This window comes from Mustelus asterias, chromosome 6, assembly GCF_964213995.1.
Source record: "Mustelus asterias chromosome 6, sMusAst1.hap1.1, whole genome shotgun sequence".
NCBI classification, from domain to species: Eukaryota; Metazoa; Chordata; class Chondrichthyes; order Carcharhiniformes; family Triakidae; genus Mustelus; species Mustelus asterias.
In genome coordinates, this window is record NC_135806.1 from 19686075 (window position 1) to 19702064 (window position 15990).

The 15990-nt window shown below is 44.4% G+C and overlaps 1 protein-coding gene across 14 annotated transcripts in view; it reads right to left on the reverse strand.

Annotated features, from left to right (window-relative positions):
* The window catches only part of ptprda (protein tyrosine phosphatase receptor type Da), a 595150-nt gene that overhangs the window by 117411 nt on the left and 461749 nt on the right, over nucleotides 1-15990 (reverse strand). For all 14 annotated transcript variants that reach the window (XM_078214119.1, XM_078214118.1, XM_078214117.1 and 11 more), the window contains one exon: nucleotides 5079-5169. In XM_078214119.1, coding sequence (XP_078070245.1) covers nucleotides 5079-5169 — 91 coding nt within the window. The remainder of the gene's footprint in view (nucleotides 1-5078; nucleotides 5170-15990) is intronic.

Consider the following 15990-nt stretch of genomic DNA (forward strand, 5'->3'; position numbering starts at 1 on the left):
AATTCTGCAGAGATTTGTTCTGGATGACTCTGCTGCTCTCATTGTTTCTATAGAGTGCTGATTGTAATATTATAATGTTTGCTGATGATATCCGGCTGCATGGCAGTGTGACAAATATAAGGGAGATGATAACATTCAAAAGTATCTGTATCAATTAAGCAGATGGCCGAGAGAATAACATCTTATACAAATGTGCACAATGGAATGTGAAAATGGGGGGACAAAACAGAAGAGTGACCATTAGTAATGGAAGAGGAGAAAATAGTTTAAGTTTAAATTTGTTATTTGCTGTTTCTAGTTTCGAGTCATTATGAAGTGGTTATGAACAAACTACGAAAGAAAATGGGGGAGGAATTAAGCAACACCAGCATCACGAGAGAAGTAGGGTTCGACATGCTGATGGGGCTAAAGGCAGATAAGTCCCCTGGCCCTGATGGCATGCATCCTAGGATCCTAAAAAAATCTAGTTACAGAGATAGTGGATGCTTTGGTTGTCATTTTCCAAAAATCATTAGATTTTTGAGAAGTACCAGAGGATTGGAAAACTGCCAGTGACACCCCAGCTCAAAAAGGGAGAGAGGCAAAAAGCGGGCAACTGTAGGCCAATTAGCCTAACATCTATTATTGGAAAAATGTTGCAATCAATTATTAAGGAACTAATAGTAATATATTTGAAAACCACAATCCAATCAAGCAGAGTCTGCATGGCTTCGTGAAAGGGAAATTGTGTCTGACTAACTTATTAGAATTTTTGGAGGAAGTCTCAACTTCCTCTGGATAGAGGGGAACCAGTAGATGTGTTGTATTTGGAATTCCAGAAGTTTGACAAGGTACCTCACAAAAGGTCAAGTCATAAGATAAGAGCGCATGGTGTTGGAGGTAGTATATTGGCACGGTTGGAGAATTGGCTAATGGGCAGGAAACAGCAAGTGGGGATAAGGGGTTCTGTTCGTGGCAATCTGTAACCAGTGGGGCTCCACAGGGCTCAGTGCTGGGACCACAACTGTTTACAATATATATTGATGACTTGGAGGAAGCAAGCGAATGTAATGTAGCCAAATTTGAAGACAACACAAAAAAAGGTGGAAAGGCAAGTTGCAAGAGGGATACAAACAGTTTACAAAGAGATATTAATAGGTTAAGTAAATAGGTAGAAAGTTGGCAAATGGAGTATAATGTGGAAAAATGTGAAGTTGTTCATTTTGGAAGGGAGAACAAAAGAACAGAGTATGATTTAAATAGAGAATACTGCAGAAAGCTGCAATACAAAGGGACTTGAGGATACTTGTGCACAAAAACACAGAAATCTAGCACACAGGTACATCAGGTAACCAGGAAGGTTAATGGAATGTTGGGCCTTATTTCAAGGGGGTTGGACTATAGGAGTAGGGAAGTCTTGCTGCAACTGTACAAGGTACTGTCAGACCATATCTGGAATAGTGTGAGCAGTTTAGGTCCTTATTATTTAAGGAATGGCATCATTTCATTGGAGACAGTTCAGAGAAGGTTCACTAGGATAATAACGATATGGAGGGATGTCTTATGTGAAAAGGTTAAATAGATTGGGACTCCAGTTCACTGGAATTTGGAAGAATAAGAGGTGGTCGCATTGAAACATATAGGATTCTTAAGGATAAATGCTGAGAGAATGTTTCCCCTCATGGGAGAGTCTAGGACCAGAGGGCATAGTCTCAGAATAAAGGGGTACCAATTTACGACTAAGATGAGGAGGAACTTGAGATCTTTGTGGGGCAGCAGGGTGGCACAATGTTTAGCACTGCTGCCTCACAGTGCCAGGGACCCGGGTTCAATTCCGGCATCGGGTTACTGTCTGTGTGGAGTTTGCACATTCTCCGCATGTCTGCATGGGTTTCCTCTGGGTGCTCCAGTTTTCTCTCACAGTCTAAAGATGTGTGGGTTAGGTAGATTGGCCATGCTAAATTGCCCCTTGGGGGGGATTAGCAGCGTAAATATGTGGGGTTATGGGAATAAGGCCTGGGTGGGATTGTGGTCGGTGCAGACTCGATGAGCCAAATGGCTTCTGCACTATAGAGACTCTATGAATTCTATGAATTTCTTCTCTTAGAAGATTGAGAGTCTTTGGAATTCTTTGCGGCAGAAAGTTGTGGGGGCAGAGTCCTTGTGTATATTTAAGGCTAAGATGGATAGATTTTTGATCAGTAAACAAACCAAGGTTTATGGGGAAAGGGCAGGAATGTGGACATGAGGAATGTCGAATCAGCCATAATCTTATTGTATGGCTGAGCATGCTCAAGAGGCTGAATGGCCTACTCCTGTTCCCATTTCTTATAGTCGTAAAACTATTCAAATAGTAGATGGCAGCAAAAAAAGTAATGGATAAGAAGCCAAAATAATTAATTCTAACCTTGTATAACCACTGATAATGACACAATTCCACCCCACCTCCCGCTCCACACAATGGCAGTGGGTTTTCCCATGGCTGAAGCAGCTTGCTGTTGGCCACTGATGGGATTTTCCTGTCCAGCCAAAGTTAATGGCCATTTGCATTGCTTGACAGCCGAGATGCTGGGGAACCTGTTGCAGGGGGATTGCCTTCAACGGGAACAAATAATTTCACTGGCAGGAAGGGTTGGAAAATCCTGCTCAATATGTCAAAATTATTACAATCACAAAAGCATCGGTGTGTTGGTGAAACCTCTGAATTATGATATAGGACTTGCTGAATTCAACCTATTTTCATTTCAGTCAAAAGAAAATAGAGAGGACCCGTGATGCATATCAGTGAAATGCTGAGTGGTATTAATGATTATTTAAATGGTCTATTGAGAGTAAGCACAGAAATAGGAAGACAGATGTTTATAGTTAACACTCCACAATGTGACTAGAGATTGGAGGAAACTATTTGTCCCTGTAGCAATGAATATGTAGAATAATCTTCGAGCAAAACCAGCTGATATTATTCTGATTAACTCTTTCAAAAGTGACTGGATAAGTACATGGTTGAGGGAAGTATAAACTGGGATGATTAAGTACTCCAACGAACACAAAAGCCTCGATTTAAATGCTGATTATAACTCATTTATTTTGAAGTGTTATCACCAATGTTAAGATGCTGTTGATTGAAAAATGTGGACTATTGGTTGCCATGCTGTTGGAAATGGAATCTGTGCATTGACAGAACAGGGGTAAGACAAGTGGCATGTGAAGATAATACATCTCCTATAGGATTGAATGATTGTCTTTGAAAATTAAGTGGCTGCAGTAAAGCCTATGATGGGGGTCAACTGCATATTGCTGTGGAATGGGCAAACCTGATGAACAGAATGCACATTTGTTGATTTCCCAGATAATTTTTATATGAAATAAACACTAATCCATTAATCTTTCCAACATGAGATGGATAAATACAAATAGGATGCTCAACCATGGCACAGATCTTCTGGTGGTTGGGAGGAGGGGAGGGGGCAGTATTGATCTGATCAGGGGAGGGTGGTAATTGGGTCAGGCGGCTTAAGTTGGTTTCAGGGGGGTGGGGGTTGTGTGGGGTGTTAGGGTGTCAGGTCAGAGAGGATGTTTCGGGTCGGGATGGGTTAAATCAGGAGGAGTGTGTAATCAAAACACGCAGGTGGTTAGGTCGAGTTGGAAGTACTGATGGGAGAGAGAATTGGGTGTGGTTGAGGTGATGATGGCAGGGGAGCTGGGTTTGGCTGTGCTGCTGTGTTAAGTCACTAATCTTTGAAATTGACAAGGTATCAATCAGCGCAACATTTTCAGGGGAAGTACCCAGGTTGTTTCCACATATCTGGTCCAAATCTCTGACACTGAACTCAATGCAAATTTGCCCATCGGAAGTTTAAGCTTTGCAGGCAATTGCATGGCCGGAATTCTCCAGCTGTTCATGCCCCACCGCTGCTGCAAGCGAAGATGGAAAATTTGGCGCTCAGCTGCTGCGGGACCAGAGAATCCTGCCGGCGTCAACGGCCAAAGAATTCAGGCCCACGTGTACGTGCCAGGACCTCCACAAGGTTCCAGTACGCAACACAGACAGGTCCAGATTTTACTGCTCCCCGAGATCAGAAAATTTGGGTCTGCAGTTTGTCCTGCTGGTAAAGCTGGGAATGTGACATGTGGAATGCAACAGGTCAGGGTTACATTACATTAAAGACTGACATCCAGGAGTTTAATTCCATGAGTTTAATTTATTTTCTTGGAAATGTTACCAATAGTTATTCACTCCTCTGGGGAAATGAAAGAAGTTAAGACAGTGATTTTTGGTGAAAGTTATGCACAGTCTGCTGCAGGAACAGGGATCAGTAAGTTTTCAGCTCACTTTCTTGTGCTTTCTATGACAGTAAATCACAGAATCATGACAGCGCAGAATGAAGGATGGGAGTTGATGGGAGCCTTTTGGCCCATCGTGTCTGCAACGGCTCACTGAATGAGCAATTCAGCTCGTGCCATTCCCCCCACCTTCTCTCCATCAACCTGCAGTCTTCCTTTTCAGATAATCATCTAATTTCCTCCTGAATGCCTTGATTGAACCTGCCTCCGCCACATTCTCAGGCAGTGCATTCCAGACCCTAACCACTCGCTGTAAGAAAAAACCTTTTCCTCATGTTGCTTTTGCTTCTTTTGCCAGCTACCTTAAATCTGTGTCTTCTCGTTCCTGATCATTTCACATTTCTCCCCATCTACTCTGTCCAGACTACGAACAAATTTGGAAAGCTCTGTCGAATCTCCTCTCAGCCTTCTCTTCTCCAAGGAAAACAGTTCCAACTTCTCTGATCTAACGTCAAAACTGAAAATTGTGTCACATTCCTTTGATTTATTAGCATCATTGCAAGCATCTCTTATTCAGAATGAAATAAAGAAAAATCTGTTTGGTGAAATACGATACCCATTTTGCGTAACTGGACTGTGGTTTACAAGGTGCTGCCAGGCCAATTTCTGGAACTCATTTCAGTAAATAGCAAGATACACACAGAAATACAAAGAGAAGTCGATGCACGCAATCACACAATTAACTTGATTGCTGCTGCTATTTCCCCCCCCTTCCTGTTATGAGCCACTTAACTGTGTATCAGCTGCACACATACCTCCTCCAAATCCATTTCATCAGGACTGTCCCAGGGTTTGATAAATTTTCCACGAGTTTTCTTCAAAGGCACAACAATTATATAGTAGCCTCTGTTTAAAAAATAAAGGTAATCGTCAAAAAAGTCAACCAATTTAACAATTTTCTTAAACAAGCCATTGTTCAAAAATGAAGACATTCACTCCATATGGACTGTATCACTCTCCCAAGTTCAACCTGACTCTTTGGAAGCTCAACATTTTCAGCTGACCTTTCAATCCTGGGGATGGATGAGATTTTGCTGGACAGAACAGGCAAGTGTACTGGCCACCTATTTCACCCACTTGCTCCCTGAATCTCTTTGCTGCTAAAATCAGTGAGGTAGAGAGTCAGGCCAGAGGAAAGTGGATTATTAATTTGATACAGCCTTTTTTGCAAGACCGCCAAGAATAATTTCAACAATGCCACCCAATATCTCCATCGTCATCAATACTGGCAACTTCCAACTCTGTTGTTGTCTGTTTCTGCCTCCTAGCTGAAGGTACGATGATCCATGTCTTAGTTACATTGAGGCATGACCACTCTCCTGGCCAACGCCCATCCTTCGCTCTCCTCAGATTTGAGGTCATCCAAATTGTGGTGCCCGTATCCTATCCTGCACTATCACCTCTGTCCAACTGACCTACATGGGATTTAACACCTCAGAATTAAAATTCTCCTTCACATTTATAAGTTCATTCATTGCCTTATTCCGCCCTCTATCCCTAAACGTTTCCAGTTTTACAACACCACAAATCTCTTGAACTCTGATCTCTTTTGCATTTACCCCTTTCCTTACTCCCACCAATGGTGGCCGTGCATTTTATTTAACAACGTTCTGCACTCTGCATTTCTCGCCCAAAACCTCTCCAAATTACACCCTCCCTAATTGGCGGCACGGTGGCCTCACAGTGCCAGGGACCCAGGTTCAATTCCCAGCTTGGGTCACTGCCTGTGTGGAGTTTGCACGTTCTCCCCGTGTCTGGGTGGGTTTACTCCGGGTGCTCCGGTTTCCTCCCACAGTCCAAAGATGTGGATTGGTCATGCTAAATTGCCTCTTCGTATCAGGGAGACTAGCGAGGGTAAATGCATGGGACTATGGGGATAGGGCCTGGGTGGGATTGTGGTTGGTGCAGACTCGATGGGCCGAATGGCCTCCTTCTGCACTGTAGGATTCTATGATAACCCACTGTTTTGACCAAGCTTTCTGTCACCTTTTCTCATAGCTCCTTTTATTTTGCTTCATGTCCTTTTCTTCTTCAGTTTGTCTGTGTGAAGCAGCTTGGAACACTTTATCATGTTAACGGTTCCGTATCAAACAAAAAGTTATGTTGTACATTTTATGCCACGAGTTATGACATATTTCTTAAATGCCATTTGATAGCTGGCAGTTAACATCTCAATATTTCAGTTGCCTCTCAGACCAGCTTTACTGCTCATTATGCAAGATGGAGTAAAATTATAGAGCTGGTTCTTTAAGTTGCAAGGCATCTGTCAACTTTTATTAAAAGACAAATAGTGCTGCAAAAGAAGTACACTTAACCTTTCTTCTCGTGGCAGCCAAGGTTCTGGGAAAATAATTCTTACTTTTCAAACAAAACAGTCAGTGAAGTAAAATCCTTATATTGTTGAGATAAAATACCAATGCAAAGATACTTTACTGAAACAGTAAACAATATGTGGAGAATGCATATGACGGAGAGAGACAAAGAACTAGGTAAATAGAATGACTCTTTCCCACAAGCCTTACATTTCTATTCATGCTTTTGATTTTAGTAAGAGGTTCTTTTTCTTCCACAATGATGCTTGTTACCTTCCAAATGTACAACGTGCAGTACCCTTGCTAGTTATTAGTCTGCAAACAAGGCATCATTCTTCAATCCCTCCTCTAGCAACAGTCGTATCATCAAACAGGAGAACTAGCTTCATTTCAATCCCACCACCATCAGTGATTCAGACATTACTGGATTACATTGATTTGTTGTGAAGACAGGATACACCATACGTTCTAATTCTCCATCCAGTGCATTGCACTGCTTCACCATTAGTCTTGACAAAACTGAAAAAATTGCAACTATGCTGTGGGCTTCCCCATAGAAATTAGTTGTGTGTAATGAAATGGCTGGATTTACTTACTTAATGTGTATTAATCTCACTGCATCCATTTAGGGTCAGCAATTCATGGCTCCAACACCTGTTTAATCATGTGCTTGTTGGTCCTGACATGCCACTCAATCTTGGTGGGCCAGAAAGGGAACATTGAAACCCTCAGGCTTCATTCCCACAGTTGTTCCTGTCGGGTTTTTTTTTTCAAACTTCTAACATCTATTTTGACGGTGTTTATGTGGCAACCACAATCCTGTTAATTGTATCATGCAACTATCATGATGGGAGAAGGTGACGCAGATGGAATTTGGTTGTCTCTAGCTTTATATTCCCATGCAGCTGCTCCACTCTTCCTTATCATATGTTATTATTAAAGGATTTTTGATTACTTGCCACACTGACTCATACCTTCTCAAGGAAGGCCGTTCACACCCCGCTGCTGCTACAAGTGGGGACAGAGAATTTGGCGCTCAGCCAAATCTCCGTTCACTGCATCAGCACCAGAAAATCCCGCCACGTGAACCGCCAGAAGATTCCACCCAATTAACTGAGTTACAATGTCATCTACTTCCTTCTTTTTAATTTCAAAAAATATTTCCTCATGGTTTATATTTTTCTCGCTCATTCAATCCCTTGTTCCCTCACTTCATCTCTGTATCTATCTCTAACTTGATTATTGCTTATTTTCTTCACTATTGATCGTTATTTCTTCTCTACCTTTTTGCTTCATGAGTGCAGGAGACGAACTCCCAAATGGAGTTCCTGAGGTCCCAGGTGCAGTGTTGATATCGCTGTGTCATTGTTTGAATGTTCCACAATTTGCAGCCAGTGAGGTAAAAGTTCAATCAATGTTACTATTGCACAATTCCAGCTATTTCGGGGTGCACACATTCACGTTCCAGCATGCAGAAGAATGCCACCATGGAATTTGCTATTTAATGATTTAATCCTAATTTTTTCATAATTCTTTGCCATTAAAAACATGTTTCAACCAAAGTAAAATCAAAGTCACAGATGACCATAGGTTGCTCTCCCCCTCAAAGGGGTGACTAGTGGTGATTTAGCCTGAAGGCAAGATGGAGAAGGTGGGACCTTCATGAATAACCTCAGCCAGTACAGGAATTGAAACCACATTGTTGGTGTCACTCCACATCACTAACAAGCTGTCCAGCTAATTGAGCTAAACCAATCAAGGTAGAGGGAAAGGTATTGGTTTTTACCCATAGTGGGTACTGTGGAAGTCAGTAACTTCTCCTCCAAAGTAGAACGTCTCAGCAATATGAACCGTGTTTCTCAGAACGGCATTCCTAAAATTTCAGCCAAGTAACTGTTCAAAAATTTCAACATAGTTGTGTGTTCCTGACAGAGGGACTTCCATTGTCACTGAGGAGGTAAGATGTGAGAGATTAAAGGGTTGAGGGAGGGTGGGTGGGAGGACGTGGCGGTGGTTTTGGGGTATTGTCTTTTAATCAGTCTTGTTTCCACCAAGCCTCTGAATCAAAAGGTAAGTTAGGTGGCGCTGGGGGAACTGAGGACAGATTCTGTAATTACATCATTGTTCCTCAATTCAAAATCTTACTGTTTTATAACAATGGAACTTTTATCAACCAATGTTTATTGGGAAAGCATGATTATATCCTTAAGTATACCCTATCCTCAAGACTCTTATTACATTACTAGTGAATTTCCTCAGGCATTGCTGACACCATTTGGGAGTTAGTGAACTTCCCTGTAAAATAATTACCCAGTAAATAAAAGCAATGGGTATTTACTGAAATGGTTTCCTTCAAAATTCTAAACTAAGTGAAAGTAGCAGCAGTTTAACAGGCACAAAAACAGAAACTGCTGAAAAATCTCAGCAGGTCTGACAGCATCTGTGTGACCCTGCGGTACGATGGGCCACTCCCTCCACTTCCAGTGGGAGAACAGCAGCCTCCAAATTGTCCAGCGCGCTCCACATGCGGTCTCTCAACACTCAAAATTACCCCGCCTTCCCTATTTGAAAATCTCATGCCAGGCTGCAAGCCCATCGCAACTAAGAACAGGTGTTACAGCGCTGAGGATCGGATCTTTATTCGATCTGAGGTTCAGCGGCTCCTCAGGGAAGGGGTCATTCAACCTAGCACTAGCCCATGGAGAGCACAAGTCGTGGTGGTCAAGACTGGAGACAAGCCCCGGATGGTCATAGACTATAGTCAGATCATTAATAGGTACACGCAGCTGGACGCGTACCCTCTCCCGCGTATATCTGACATGGTCAACCAGATTGCGCAGTACCGGGTGTTCTCCACCATCGACTTGAAGTCAGCCTACCACCAGCTCCCCATTCGCCCAGAGGAATGCAAATACACGGCTTTTGAGGCGGATGGCCGTCTCTACCACTTTTTAAGAGTCCCTTTCGGCGTCACTAATGGGGTCTCGGTCTTCCAGCGTGAGATGGACCGAATGGTGGACCAAAATGGGCTACGGGCTACCTTCCCGTACCTGGACAATGTCACTATCTGCAGCCATGACCAGCAGGACCACGACGCCAACCTTCAGACGTTTTTACGCACTGCGACTCTCCTGAACCTGACCTATAACAAGGAGAAGTGCGTATTCAGCAAGCACCGCCTAGCAATCCTCGGATACGTGGTGGAAAATGGGGTCATCGGCCCCGATCCAGACCGTATGCGTCCCCTCCTTGAACTTCCCCTACCCACTAGCATCAAAGCACTGAGAAGATGCTTAGGCTTCTTCTCGTACTATGCACAGTGGGTCCCCAATTACGCGGACAAAGCCCATCCGCTCATAAAATCTACCTCTTTTCCCCTGACAGCAGAGGCTCGCCTAGCCTTTGCAGGGATAAAAGCCGACATCGCGAAAGCCACGATGCACGCTGTCGATGAGTCTATCCCTTTCAGGTGGAGAGTGATGCATCTGATTTCGCCCTGGTCACCACACTTAACCAGGCGGGTAGGCCCGTCGCCCTTTTCTCTCGCACCCTCCAAGGCCCTGAAATTCGGCACTCCTCTGTGGAGAAAGAGGCTCAGGCCATTGTGGAGGCCGTACGGCATTGGTGCCATTATTTGGCTGGCAAACGGTTTACCCTGCTTACGGACCAGCGGTCCGTGGCCTTCATGTTCAACAACACGTTAAAGGGAAAAATTAAGAATGATAAAATCTTGAGGTGGAGAATTGAACTCTCCACCTACAACTATGATATCATGTACCGTCCGGGGAAGCTCAATGAGCCCTCAGATGCCCTGTCACGTGGAACATGTGCCAGTGTGCAGGAGGACCGGTTACAGGCCCTCCACAATGATCTCTGCCATCCGGGGATCACTTGGCTCTTCCATTTTGTAAAGGCTCGGAATCTGCCCTACTCCATAGAGGATGTCAGGTCGATAACTCGAAGCTGCCAGGTATGTGCAGAGTGCAAGCCGCACTTCTACTGGCCTGACAGGGCACACCTCATTAAGGCCACTCGCCCTTTTGAATGACTGAGTGTCGACTTCAAGGGCCCCCTTCCTTCGACAGATCGGAATGTGTATTTCCTCAACGTGGTTGACGAATACTCCCGATTCCCCTTTGCCATCCCCTGTTCTGACATGTCCTCTGCCACGGTCATCAAAGCCCTGCGGAGTCTTTTTACCCTGTTTGGCTACCCCACTTATATCCACAGTGTTAGGAGTTCGTCGTTTATGAGCGACGACTTGAGGCAATACTTGCTCTCTAAAGGAATTCCCTCAAGTAGGACTACGAGTTATAACCCCAGGGGTAATGGACAGGTCGAGAGAGAAAACGCTACAGTCTGGAAGGCTGTTTTACTGGTGTTAAGGTCTAGGGGTCTTCCAGTCTCCCGTTGGCAAGAGGTACTTTCTGATGCGCTCCATTCAATCCGGTCCCTCCTGTGTACGGCAACCAACTCTACCCCACACGAGCGGATGTTTACCTTCCCTAGGAAGTCTTCCTCTGGGACCTCACTGCCGTCTTGGTTGACATACTCAGGACCTGTCCTCCTGCGGCGGCATGTTAGGGCCCGCAAGTCCGACCCTTTGGTTGAACAGGTCCATCTCCTCCACGCCAACCCTCAAAATGCCTATGTGGCATATCCTGACGGGCGAGAGGACACGGTCTCTATCAGAGATCTGGCGCCTGCAGGGGACCTGGAAACCCCCGTCACTCCCGCACCCCTGGTTAGGATTCCTTTGCCCATTCTCTCCCCTCATGACACGGCGCGGGCAGCATCGGGACCTCAACTTAATCCTCTTACTCCCGTGTACAGCTTGCCTGAGTCCAGGAGATTGTCGCCACCTCGAGGTCCACAGGCGTGTGAGGAACTGGAGGAGTCACTGGACACCAGAACCGGCACTGGAGCCAGTGCTGCGGAGGTCGCAGAGACGGTGCGGACCTCCGATACGGCTGAACTTGTGAACATATGGACAGTTCGTATTGTCTCCTTACCCCACCGGCCTTTGTTTTTTCAAAGGAGGGGTGAATGCGGTGAACCATAGATGGTTACCACTATGGGTACTTGTACATATGTTACTCTTGTTACTGTTGAGGTTAGGGTTGGGGTGTTCCACCTGTTATCATTGTTTATGTGGTACACTCCGTTCGGCTCCGCCTTCTTACAGGAGTATAAAGGTCACTGCTACTTCCTAGTAGCCCTTAGTCTGGGATAGTATTGTTAAGTAGTGTGCCCCAATCTTGTTGTGAATAAAAGCCTTTATTCCCGGGTACGTCCTAGCCTCCCGTGTGAATCAATCGCGCATCACGCTGGCCCCTCTCAAGCCTCCCATCCCCTCTCTCTCCCTCTTGTCCCCACTCCCTCACTCAGACCCCCCATCCCTTTGGCCCTGCTCTTTTTCCCCCCCCCCCCCCCCCCACCCTCCCCACCTACCAAGTGCGGGCCCTCTCAGCCCCCCACCCCTGACCTAACTCCCTCTCTTGGCCTCAATCCCTCTCTCTCGGGCTCCCACACCCCCAGCACCTCTCCCTCCGCGCCCTCTCTCTCGATCCCGTGGCCCCAGCATCTCACTTACCTGAATTGAAATTAAAGTATTTCCAGCTTGTCCAATCAGAGGGTGGCTTCTTCGTTCATTGATTGCTGATAGGCCCAGTAGTCAGCCTATCAGTTGTCAAAGTGAAACAACTGCTTTTGATTGAGCAAGCTGCAAGCAAAGCTATTTTTAACATTTATAATGGCTGGGCTGACTGTGAAACCCCTGGAGGAGTCCTGGAGTCAGTTTGGGAATGCCTGACATAAATAAAGAATTGAAGCAGCAACTTTGACTAATATTCATTAAAAACAAGTACAGGAAATTGAAAACGTAATGCATACAATTCGGAGATTGAGCAGTTACTCCAAACTTTATTAAATAGTTATCGAATATAATAGAAATAACTCAAATACTAATATTACAAATAATACCAGGAACTTGAAATCCGAGAAGTGAGCATTTAATGGAGAATTAGTCTTGTCTGAATCATACATTATGAACATTAATCACGGCAGAAATAAATTAACTAGAAAGAAAAGAGGGAAGAAAGGACAGACGAGAGTCAACAAACTGGAGCAATGTGAATAGGACAGCAATCAGACTGGAACAGGGTTTTTAGTGGAACTTCAGGCCAGGGGAAGATGGGGGTTATAACAGTGAACCTCGGGCAGGATTACAAACCAAGGGTGGGCATGGGGAACAGGCTGGGGCCCAACTGTTAACAGCAGTGGGCAAAAGAACATAGCCAGTGGGCCCAAGCCTTGAATTTTGGTGGCAGCAGACCTCATAATGGGTAGGGACAAAAACTAGTGGTGTCAAGAAAGCAACGGCAGGGACCCAGAAGGATGATAAATGGGCAACATAAGTACTTTTTAAACTTGCGAGAATACTAAAAATTGACAGTCAGCCATTGCTGTTTTGAGAAAGAGGCAGGTACCCGGCCATACCAATGTAGGAAACTGACAACTACAGTTAACAGGCAGCGTGCATTTTGATATTGTGAAAATGTTCCAATAAGAAATTCCATGGTAAGATTTCTTTACAACTATTGAGATAAAACAAATTAGAATCATGCTGTGGGCAGCACAATGGCTCAGTGGTTCGCACTGCTGCCTCACAGCTCCAGGGACCCGAGTTCGATTCCCGGCTTGGGTCACTGTCTGTGCGGAGTCTGCACGTTCTCCCCATGTCTGTGTAAGTTTCCTCCGGGTGCTCCGGTTTTCCCCCAGTCCGAAAGATGTGCTGGTTAGGTGCATTGGCCAAGCTAAATTCTCCCTCAGTGTACCCGAACAGGTGCCAGAGTGTGGCGACTAGGGGATTTTTACAGTAACTTCATTGCAGTGTTAATGTAAGCCTACTTGTGACACTAATAAATAAACATTTATAAACAAATCCTAACACAGAAGGCCATTCTACCCAATCTACCTGTGCTGACTCTTTGAAAGTCCTCCATTCCTACTTTTTGTTGAAACCATAGAACCATAGAAAGGTTACAGCACAGAATGAGGCCATTCGGCCTATCTTGTCCTTGCCAGCCTGAGGACACCCAGATGCCCTTTCTAATCCCACCTTCCTGCACCCGGCCCATTGCCCTGCAGTTTACAGCACTGAAGGTGCAGATCCAGGTACCTTTTAAAGGAGTTTAGGCTCTCTGCCTCTACCAATAACTTGGGCAACGAATTCCAGATACCCACCATCCTCTGCATAAAAAAGCTCTTCCTCATGTCCCCACCATACCTACTGCCACTTATCTTGAATCTATGTCCCTGGTTCTAGAATTCTCCGCAAAGTGAAATAATTTTATCCCATCCACTCTTTCTCTTCTTCTCATAATTTTGTGCAGCTCTACCAAGTCATCCCTCAGCCTTCTTTGCTCCAAGGAAATTAACCCCAATCTATCTAATCTTTCCTCATAGCTACACTTTCCTCGCCCTGGCAACATTCTTGTAAACCTCCTCTGCATTCTCTCCAGTGCAATTATGTCCTTCCTGTAAATGGTGACCAGAACTACACACAACAATCCAGTTGTTGCCTCACTAGTGTTTTATGCAATTCCATCATTATTTCCTTAATTTCATATTCTATACTTCTGCCAATGAAGGAGTGCATTCCATGTGCCTTCTTTACAACCTTGTCTACTTGACCTGCTGTCTTTACGGCCTGTGTACTTGTACGGCAAGATCTCTTACTTCATCCACCCCTCTTAGTATCTTCTCATTTATTGTGTATTCCCTATAACTGTTTAACCTTCTTAAATGCAAGACTTCACACTTTTCTATGTTAAAATCCATCTGCCACTTTACCCATCTGTATTATTTTGGAGATCATAGCTATCCTTTACACTATCCACTACTTGGCCAATCTTTGTGTTGTCTGCAAGTTTTCCAATCGTGCCCTCCACATTCACGTCCAAGTTGTTAATCTATAACAAAAACAGCAAGGCTCCCAACACCAAGCCCTATGGTACACCACTCAAAACAACTTTCCATTCGCAAGGGCACCCACTGACCATTACCCTTTGTTGCCTGTTACTAAGCCGACTTTTGATTCAGTTTACTCTCATCCTGTATTCTATGGACTTTTACTTTTTTGACCAATCTGTCATGTGAGACCTTGTCAAATGCCTTGCGAAAATCCATGTACACAACATCCACTGCACGACCCACTTCAATCTTTCTCGTCACTTCCTCAAAAAATTCTTTCAAGTTTGTTAGGCAAGACCTTCTTTTAACAAATCCATGCTGACCATCCCTGACAAGTCTATACCTTTCTACATGACACTTAATCCTATCTCAGGGTTGATTCTACTAATTTGCCCACCATCGATGCAAGACTAACTGGCCTATAATTGTTTGGTATTTCCTTTTTAAACAATGGCAATGTGATCGATCTTATGAGCCATTCATGCCATGCTCCCGCTGCAGCGAAGTCAGAGAATTTGATGCCCAGCCAAATCTCCCCGTTCACTGCTGCGGGATAGGAAAATCCTGCCGGAGTGAACGGCCATGACATCCCTTCCTAGAACTATATTTGCATTTCTCCAGTCCTCCAGTACCTCCCTTGTATCTGGTGAGAATTGGAAAATCATCTTCAGAGCATCTGCTATCTCCTCCCTGACCTCCTTCAGCAGCCTCAGAAACAGTCCATCTGGCCCTGGCGACTTATCACCTTAAAAAGATTCCAACCCTTTGAGTACTTCCTCTCTTTTTATGATTATCCTGTCCCATATCTCACAGTGTTCCTTCTGGACTGCTAAATCTGCATCATCTCTTTCCTCTGTAAACACGGAGATAAAATATTCATTTAAAAACCTTCCTACAGCCTCTGCAGTTCACTACTTCATTTTGATAGGTCCCCCTTTTTCCTTAACTAATCTTTCACCATTAATGTATTGGTAAAACATTTTTGGGTTTTCTTGCTTTTTTGCTTGTTAATCTTTTTTCATGCCCTCTCTTTGATTTCCTTATTTCCTTTTCTCCCTGTACTTCCTCTATTTGTCTAGGCTATCTGCAGTGCTTAGTTCTTTGTACCTATCGTACACTTTCTTTTTATGTTTGATCTTCCTCTGTATTCTTCTCAATAACTGGGGATGTGGGGGGTTCTAGATTTGGCAGTGCCACTCTTATTTTTGGAGGAGCATGTCTACTTTGTACATTTAGGATCTCACTTTTTCGTGCTTCACTGGTTTTCACTGATTTATCCCCTAGTCGTGCTAACCAGTCCACCTCAACCACGTCCCTTCTCATTCAAAAATTGCCTTCGTCCAGTTCAAAATATTTACTCCTGCTTTATCTCTGTTCTTTT